Raw genomic sequence first — 10,012 nt, 5'->3', positions numbered from 1 at the left:
ATGCTCTAATGAAGACAGGACCCACTAGCCCTTTTGGGGAGACAGAGGGAGAGTCTGCCAGCACACACCACAAAGCGCTATATATACAAGGGATATCCTTATATTAAGTGCTCCCTTATAGCTGCTTTAATATATATATATATAGCCATTAATGTGCCCCCCCTCTCTGTTTTACCCTGTTTCTGTAGTGCAGTGCAGGGGAGAGACCTGGGAGCCGTTCTGACCAGCGGAGCTGTGACAGAAAATGGCGCCGTGTGCTGAGGAGATAGGCCCCGCCCCTTTTTCGGCGGGTTCTTCTCCCGCTATTTTTCCAGTCAGGCAGGGGTTAAATATCTCCATATAGCCCCTATGGGCTATATGTGAGGTATTTTTAGCCTTGTATAAGGTTTATATTTGCCTCTCAGAGCGCCCCCCCCCAGCGCTCTGCACCCTCAGTGACTGCCCAGTGAAGTGTGCTGAGAGGAAAATGGCGCACAGCTGCAGTGCTGTGCGCTACCTTATGAAGACTGAGGAGTCTTCAGCCGCCGGTTTCCGGACCTCTTCACGCTTCAGCATCTGCAAGGGGGTCGGCGGCGCGGCTCCGGGACCGGACTCCACGGCTGGGCCTGTGTTCGATCCCTCTGGAGCTAATGGTGTCCAGTAGCCAAGCAGCAAATCCACTCTGCATGCAGGTGAGTTTACTACTTTCCCCCTAAGTCCCACGTTGCAGTGATCCTGTTGCCAGCAGGACTCACTGTAAAGAAAAAAAAACCTAAACTAAACTTTCTCTAAGCAGCTCTTTAGGAGAGCCACCTAGATTGCACCCTTCTCGTTCGGGCACAAAATCTAACTGGAGTCTGGAGGAGGGTCATAGGGGGAGGAGCCAGTGCACACCACCTGACCTAGTAAAGCTTTACTTTTTTGTGCCCTGTCTCCTGCGGAGCCGCTATTCCCCATGGTCCTTTCAGGAACCCCAGCATCCACTTAGGACGATAGAGAAAAACATAATAGCAAGCATGAGTATTATATCAGAAAGGGACGCCATTGCTTATCACTGACAGGAGGTAAGGGAGAAGCATTTTCTCAGGGGCTCAGTACAGTGGAACAATTGTCATAGTATCTGAAGTGGGGCTACAGCACAGTCCAAATTTCAAACATAGGAGCCGCACCAAATACTGCCACCCCACCACTGCCAGACATCACCGGCCGGGAGTCACTGGCAGTAGGGGTGGCTCCTCTATTTGAAGTTTGGACTGTGCTGCAGCCCCACCTCTGAAACCACCACTGAGTATAACCATACAACGGAACGCACCTCACTACATCAGATACACGCATAGGAGCACTAACTCTATTCACACACAAATAACAACTGTGCACTTGGGAACGCAGCTGTCGCCCTGGGTGATTTCTAGTGGTGGCATCAGCACAATTTGTTGGACCCTATGAAGGTTGTATCTCCATCTATAAGATCTGGTCTTGTCTCTTATATCTGGTGCCACGGGGGAAGATTCAGTTACCAGTCCGTCGCCTCTGACTTGTACATCTCTAGACGGGGAAAATATGCCAGTGTTATATATAATATTACATGTATAAAGCAAATCTACACAGCCATTACACAATACAAGCATTTGGTAGAGTTCGTTAAAGTGAAGCCGAGGAATTATAGCTATATACAGACAGAAACATTTACCTGCCGCTATATTGCTATAATCGTGGTTCGTGGACGGTAGAAGTTAAAGTTCTAGGAGGTAAATTTACTAAGAATCGTGTTTGCATTCTCGGACGTATTTAGCTTTTTTTTTTTTTACTTCAGAGATTTAAGGCCCATACACACTTGACGATAAAATGAACGACGTCGTTCATTTCAGCCCTCATCAACGACGTCGCTCATTATATCGTCAAGTGTGTATGCATCCAACGACCACAGATGCGCGGCCCCACGGGACGTTAATGACCCTCGCTTATCTGTGGAGCATGTATGCTCAATTTCCACTATGGTCGTTACCGACCAGAGACGTCGTTGAATGTGTATGGTGTGAATGACCAACGACCAGCCCTGTTCCCAGCTCATTATTTTAATAAACTGTTCAGCTTGGATGCTTCAATGATGAATGGTCGTTGGTCTTTGGTCGTTGGTCTTTGGTCGTTGGTAGTGTGTATGCTCATGTCGTTTGCTCAGCTGTTCAAGGGAAGTTCAAGGGAAGTCGTTAACGACGTGTGCATCGTCAAGTGTGTATGGGCCTTTACTAAAGCCAAACATGGGAGTAAAATTATATGAACTGCAAAACATGAACGAATATGCACACAGAAGTCAATACACTGTCGAACCAACTCGCAAGTACTTTCAATAGAAATGAATACAACATGGAAATTTACTAAGAGTCGTGTTTATAGACTTGCCTGAATTGCGCCACACCTGCATCGCGCAGCCTATCACACAAGTCCTGGCATCTATCAGCAAACAGCCTCGCGGGAGGAGACTACTGGTGATATCACTGGAACTGCCCATCCAATCACAGTGAGGAACAGCTCCAGCACTTGTGTAATGGGGGTCATTCCGAGTTGATCGCTCGCTAGCAGTTTTTAGCAGCCGTGCAAACGCTAAGCCGCCGCCCACTGGGAGTGTATCTTAGCTTAGCAGAAGTGCGAACGATTGTAACGCAGAGCGGCTACAAAATCATTTTGTGCAGTTTCAGAGTAGCTGCAGACCTACTCAGCGCTTGCGATCACTTCAGACTGTTCAGTTCCAGATTTGACGTCACAAACACGCCCTGCGTTCGCCTAGTCACGCCTGCATTTTTCCGAACACTCCCTGAAAACGGTCAGTTGACACCCAGAAACGCCCACTTCATGTCAATCACTCTGCGGCAGCCAGTGCGACTGAGAAGCTTCGCTAGACCCTGTGTGAAACTACATAATTCGTTGTAATAGTACGTCACGCGTGCGCATTGCGCCGCATACGCAGAAGTGTCGATTTTTAGCCTGATCACTGCGCTGCGAACAAATGCAACTAGCGATCAACTCGGAATGACCCCCATTGTACAAGCAGCACTGAAAGCTGTAGTCAGGAGGCAACATGTTGTGCATGAGTGTGACCCCTCCTTCTATATATAGAAGCAACAGTAAGAAAGGGAACATCTGTATATCCCTTTACTCACGTGTGAATATCGCGGTCCTTTGTTGTACTCACCCGGTATATAACCACTCCCAGCACAGCCAGGCAGATAAGGGTAGCAGTAAGGGAGAGGTACAGGTAGGTGTTTGTCTGCGCCGTGTCTGGGAACACAAGGAGAAAGAACAGAAAGTCGCCATTGGTCAGTTGTTGCAGTATTTATGTTATTGTCCCTATCGTTAGAGAGGAAATCCATAAAAACAAATTCTAGAAATTTACTGAAGATTATCCATTTTTTTCAGCAGTTTTGTAATTGCTAGGCAGCTGGTCAGCCTCACGCTGTCATGATGATGGGCCTATTTACACATGAAGGCCTGGAGCTGTAGTTCCATTTGCCTTATTGTTCATTTGGCCCTGCAGGGGTAACAGGAGGGGCTCAACGCTACTTAGCATTAGGTCAGGACTGAACTAGCGGACCAGGCGGCTAATTCAGACCTGATCGGTGCTGTGCGTTTTCGCACAGCAGCGATCAGGTCTGAACTGCGCATGCCAGACAGCCGACAGCTGTCTTAGCCCTGCGGTCGCCTCTACCTGGTTGACAGGCAGACGCGATCCCTGGGCGAGAGGGGGGCGGGCCAGTGGCGTTTGGCCGCCATTTATGGGGCGCAGTCCGGGCAACTCAAGCATACCCAGACCGTTGGAGGAGGGGGGGGGGGGGGCCGCGGCAGCTGCATGACATCACACACAGCCGCTGCGACCCGGGCAGCGACAAGCAGCTCCCTCTGCCAGCGCGCGGGAGCTGGAAGCTATTCTTCCAGTACAAAAGCATTGCCGCTGTGTGATGCTTTTGTACTTGTGCGGGGGGGAGGGGGGGGGGGTCAGGCTTGACATGCGGGGCGGACTAGTGCTGGGCGTCCCCCCGCATGTCTGAAGACTGATCGTAGATTCTACGATCAGGTCTGAATTAGGCCCCAGGTCTCAGGCCTCAGTGCTGTTTGCTAGAGATGAAGTGACTTTTTTTGTTGTTTTTGTCACATATTTTATTTCTCTAAGCACTGTGATGCTATATCACCTCTCAGGACCACTTCTTTTTTCTAACGGTTTGGCAAAATGCAAATTGATAAATGTAGCACTTCGTATTCTCTTCCACTGAAATAATTGAGACAGCACTTTATATAAACAGAACTATTCCTGAGGTTTTGATGCGGATTTTGCTTTAGAACCTGCTGTTAATTAAAATGTTCCCAGATCTTAATGGAGAAGGGTTTTGCCTGCGCCATGAAATCTGGCATCTTCAATGTCATTTGTTAAGCAATGATATGGTCTATAAGTAAATACTAATTGCTGTTCACTTTGTAATTGGTCCTATATCTGGGATACATTGATTGATACATTGTTGCTGATCAGTTATAAAATTCCTAAAAGAAAAAATAATTATGTTTTTGAGTTACACAGGTTCTGTGGCTGGCTAAATTCAAGTCTGCATTTCACCTGGCTTCAGCCCTAGAGCCTGTGTAATTCATAAGTGTCCCAGATTAAAGAGATATTACGGCAAGTCTATATATACGCAATCTTAAACTTACCCAACTTCACAACAAGTATCTCCTCCAGGCTGCTGTGATCCACATGGCAGGAGTAACGGTTCTCCTCCCCGGCCGGCACTTCCACGGTGACTGTTATCTGATAGGTGCCGTCAGGATTGGGGAGGATATGGTTGGCCTCCTCTGAGGGAACCTCGTCTGTATTGTTCCTCATCCACTTCACATCCACAGCTCGGGGGTGAAACCCGTACACCAAGCAGTAAAGCTTTGTGACCCCGTCTGCCTGGTAACTAACAATCTTCACCTCGGGGGGAACTAAAATGAGGAAAAAACAGGTGTATTAATTAAATGACTGTTCACTCTAAAAAGATAGAGCTTCTGGCCACAGCAAGATGCTGAACAAGTCATAATTGTGGCTGGTGAAACTTTTCCTATTGAGGATAAAAATTACCAAAGTGTACAAGGTTCTGAGTTCCCATCAATGCTTATTGGTACAGTCAGATAGCCATGCATATAAATTGCTTTTTGTCCATATTTGGAAACATGGCTGAAAGGTCCCGTCAGAAAACAGAAATATATATTGCTCCGAATTGGGTTCACATTCCCCATTGTCTGACAGTTTGGTTACAAATCTCTTTATTTCTTTTAAATCTGGAAAAACAATGGGTAGTTGTAGTGTCTACGTGGTCTAGTAATATACAGTAATAACTGAAACACAGGCAACAGCCTATAGGATTATCACCTGAACGCAGCATCAAAAATGTTCTCTAATGGGTCAAACGATGGGGATCTTTCCGAGTTGTTCGCTCGTTAGCTGCTTTTAGCAGCATTGCACACGCTAAGCCGCCGCCTACTGGGAGTGAATCTTAGCTTATCAAAATTGCGAACAAAAGATTTGCAATATTGCGAAAAGACTTCTCTGTGTAGTTCCTGAGTAGCTCGAGACTTACTCTTCCAGTGCGATCAGTTCAGTGCTTGTCGTTCCTACTTTGACGTCACAAACACACCTAGCGTTCGCCCAGACACTCCTCCGTTTCTCCAGCCACTCCCGCGTTTTTCCCAGAAACGGTAGCGTTTTTTCAAACACTCCCATAAAACGGCCAGTTTCCGCCCAGAAACACCCACTTCCTGTCAATCACACTCCGATCTCCAGAACGAAGAAAAAACCTTGTAATGCTGTGAGTAAAATACCTAACTGCATAGCAAATTTACTTGGCGCAGTCGCAGTGCGAACATTGCGCATGCGCAATTAGCGGAAAATCGCTGCGATGCGAAGAAAATTACCGATCGAACAACTCGGAATGAGGGCCAAAGTCCACTGCAGGGGAGGGGGGGGGGCAGATATAACGTGCAGAGAGAGTTAGGTGTGGGTGGGGTGTGTACACATTCACAGCTGTACATCTCTGAATCAGACGCAGTGTGTATAATATCCCCCAGCCTTGTTTTATTACCGTTTACCTGACATGATGAGCGACACGGACTATGCTGGCACTATATGAATGAATATTAATGAATCAATTAGACTGGCAACATAGTTTTATCTCTAGAATTTTAAATGATGTCCTGTAGGTGAACCATGATTATCCGTACTCCAGTGATGATGGAAAAGCTATTTTATGGACAATTTAACCTTTTCCTTATTGTATGTTTAGCAAAATACATGATCTTATGGTTTCTTTAGTGTTCTTTTCTATTAGTGAGTTACAGGCCCACTGACATAACGAAGATCCTCAATGACCATCGATGTTCCAATGAACAGTAGTTGCCTTCACCCACCTTTCCTATCCCATTCTTCTCTGCCATGTCTCAAGTAATCATTAATCCACTCAGGACAGTCCACCTCGATGCAAGCCTTTGTCCTCTGGATCCAAACTTGCTGATGGTTCCATATCTGGGTCACCGTCTCTGCTTTCTGTGACACAGGTATGAACATCATGAGATCCTTGTCAAACGCTATCATGGCCTCACCATCAAAACCAAACTCTTTGGAACCAGTCACTGTGCCATCTTCATGCCGAACGCAGGACCATTTTATCTGGTACGTGTAGGGGGATCGATCTGTGATAGAGAAATACAAGTCATTTATGAGTTCTGCTATTGCTAAAGGTTACTGTGGTGTTAGGAAGGAGTGAATTGGTTTCATGTTCTGAAAAAAATGAAATAAACAAAGTGTGTGTGTGTGTGTGTGTGTGTGTGTGTGTGTGTGTGTGTGTGTGTGTGTGTGTGTGTGTGTGTGTGTGTGTGTGTGTAATGAAGGCAGCACTCAGCAGACTTCCAATGAAAATAAAAAAAGTCCTTTATTCCTTGTATACACTTGTATTCTTTGGTATCCTATAAAGCATGGGTCTTCAACCTTCGGCCCTCCAGCTGCTGTGGAACTACACATCCCAGCATGCTGTGCCTCAGTTTTAGCATACCTTAATAGCAAAACTGCGGCAGGGCATGCTGGGATGTGTAGTTTCACAGCAACTGGAGGGCCACAGGTTGAAGACTCACGCTATAAAGTCTGGGGGACATAGGCATCCAGGTTTGGAGGAAAACAAAGTGGAAAGAGATAAAGTACCAACCAATCAGCTCCTAACTGTCAGTGTTCAGGCTGTGTTTGAAAAATGACAGTTAGGAGCTGATTGGTTGGTACTTTGTCGCTCTCCAAACGTTGATGCCCATGCCCCTTAGGAGGATATGTACTAAGCCATGGAGAGAGATAAACTGGAGAGAGGTAATGTACCAGCCAATCAGCTGCTAGCTGCCATATTACAGGCTGTGTTTGAAATATGACAGTTAGGAGCTGATTGGCTGGTACTTTATCTCCATCCACATTATCTCTCTCCAAGGCCTAGTACATGGACTCCTTGTTCGTTTGATGAAATCCCGCCTCCTGGGCAGTTTCTCCTATCTGCCCCCTCACCAGTGGCATATCTAGAATGGGTGCCGGGTGCCACAGGGTGAGGAGACAAAGAAAAAAAGATTAAAATCTCTGTATTTTATTTTTATGTTTTTATAAAACTTAAATCTTCTAGAAATTCAATAAAAAAAAATTTTTTATTGTAATAAAGCAAATAAAGCAACATTATAACAGATAAAACCCTAAATACTCTGGATTAAGGTACATACTGAACAAATATGGCTGGAACAATACTGCGTTACCTAAGGGTACATAACGCTGGACCTTCACTTGAGCCAAAATATAATTTTTCCTATGTTGTCACCCAGAGATATTTAGGTCTAAAATAGATAACATTTTGATAAAACATTTCCAAAGTCTCTTAAAAAAAAGTAAGACACAAATCTCAGACTGCATCTTTACTACAACATATTACTAGCACATACTTATCTCCTATAAATGAGATTTTTTTTTCTAAGCGGAGATGGCGGCACCCAGAAAATATGTAATTTCATAAATTCCTTAAATATTTTGTTACTTTTCAGTCATTAAGCACGTACAGTAACCAAAATGTAGTCCACACTTTGCGGAGACCAATGGTTTTTTGTCCTAAGGCTCTACAATCTCCTAGTGCTGAGATATTTGCATTTGTGTAAATGGCTACAGACATGAAAATCAGGATCCGCCATCATTTAACGATGGCTGCCATTCCTAACAGGAAGCGAAGAAGACAAAAATATATCTGCTTTTGAACTATAGGCAAATAGGGGCAATATCTGGGAAAAACCTGTGTTTGGCCACTTTTTCTGATTTTACCTTAAGGGTCCCAAGAGCACTGAGGAACCGAGTCCTAGGAGTGGAATTACCAAACAGATAATGGGGGTAATTCCAAGTTGATCGCAGCAGGAATTTTGTTAGCAGTTGGGCAAAACCATGGTGGTCATTCCGAGTTGTTCGCTCTGTAAATTTCATCGCATTGCAGCGATTTTCTGCTTAGTGCGCATGCGCAATGTTCGCACTGCGACTGCGCCAAGTAAATTTGCTATGAAGTTAGGTATTTTACTCACGGCTTTTTCTTCGTTCAGGCGATCGTAATGTGATTGACAGGAAGTGGGTGTTTCTGGGCGGAAACTGCCCGTTTTATGGGTGTGTGTGAAAAAACGCTACCGTTTCTGGGAAAAACGCGGGAGTGGCTGGAGAAACGGAGGAGTGTCTAGGCGAACGCTGGGTGTGTTTGTGACGTCAAACCAGGAACGACAAGCTCTGAACTGATCGCAGATGCTGAGTAAGTCTCGAGCTACTCAGAAACTGCACAGAGATGTCTTTTCGCAATATTGCGAATCTTTCGTTCGCAATTTTAAGAAGCTAAGATTCACTCCCAGTAGGCGTAGGCTTAGCGTGTGCAAAGCTGCTAAAAGCGGCTTGCGAGCGAACAACTCGGAATGACCACCCATTTGCACTGCAGGTGTGGCAGATATAACATGTGCAGAGAGAGTTAGATTTGGGTGTGGTGTGTTCAATCTGCAATCTAATTTGCAGTGTAAAAATAAAGCAGCCAGTATTTACCCTGCACAGAAACAAAATAACCCACCCAAATCTAACTCTCTCTGCAGATGTTATATCTGCCTCCCCTGCAGTGCACATGGTATTGCCCAACTGCTAACAAAATTCCTGCTGCGATCAACTTGGAATTACCCCCAATAGTGCTTTATGCACGTTTTAATAAATAGAATTATCTTCTTTAAACGGGTGCATTTTATGATTTTGAAGTGTGTCAGGAATACAATGTGCAGGCCAATAGTAATTACACAAACAGAAGTAGTGACTAATAGTGACGTTTATTGCACTACACTCATGTGATACGTGGTAATAAAGGAACTTGCAAACATGAATGAGACACAGCACCATGGCACCAGAACAGGAAATCCCACATATGATACAATCAGATAACATACTAGTCTGAGTTAGAAGGCAGTACTGTGTATAAAATGATAACGGCTGGAGCACAGAGCCACAGTACAGGAGAATGGCACCCTGCAGCCAGGAGACTCATCCGGCGCATTCCTTGGGACACATCGGATGCTCAGATTCATGGTTGAGGCCACATCTCTGTGGCATCATGGCGTTATATGTATGGGGTGTGGAGGGGCCGACTAAGATGCCTTAGTGACCTGCCATGGCAGTGGATGAATCCACAAGGCAGGATTGCAAACAGCAGGCTGATCGTGGGAACACATGGAGCAAATAGGATAAGATGAGACTATGGGCCAGATGTAATGATGCCAGAGTTCAGCGACCTTGCGGGATGCCAGCCGAACTCGGGCGTTTTTTAAAGGGGCAATCACTTACAAGGCAAAAACCATGCATTGTGAGAGGATCGATATGGGATCCCGCAACACAGGATTGTGCAATTGTCACTATGCCGACATCGACATCCCGTGCGCCATAATGCCGGCAGGTGGGCGAGCACATCGAGGCCCTTTGTGGTCTCGCTAT

At 45.6% G+C, this 10,012-nt stretch overlaps 1 protein-coding gene across 1 annotated transcript in view; it reads right to left on the bottom strand.

The window, feature by feature from the left end:
- Nucleotides 1-958: 958 nt before the first annotated feature.
- The window catches only part of LOC134949562 (zinc-alpha-2-glycoprotein-like), a 75,663-nt gene continuing 66,609 nt past the window's right edge, over nucleotides 959-10,012 (bottom strand). The window contains exons 5-8 of the mRNA XM_063938220.1: nucleotides 6,409-6,690; nucleotides 4,675-4,947; nucleotides 3,170-3,255; nucleotides 959-1,524 (exon numbers count right to left, since the gene is read on the bottom strand). Of these exons, the coding sequence (XP_063794290.1) occupies nucleotides 1,489-1,524; nucleotides 3,170-3,255; nucleotides 4,675-4,947; nucleotides 6,409-6,690 (677 nt within the window). The 3' untranslated portion in view covers nucleotides 959-1,488. The remainder of the gene's footprint in view (nucleotides 1,525-3,169; nucleotides 3,256-4,674; nucleotides 4,948-6,408; nucleotides 6,691-10,012) is intronic.

Source organism: Pseudophryne corroboree, chromosome 8, assembly GCF_028390025.1.
Source record: "Pseudophryne corroboree isolate aPseCor3 chromosome 8, aPseCor3.hap2, whole genome shotgun sequence".
Classification (NCBI taxonomy): domain Eukaryota; kingdom Metazoa; phylum Chordata; class Amphibia; order Anura; family Myobatrachidae; genus Pseudophryne; species Pseudophryne corroboree.
Note: the sequence above shows the minus strand (reverse complement) of the source record. Positions and strands in the feature narration are given on the sequence as shown.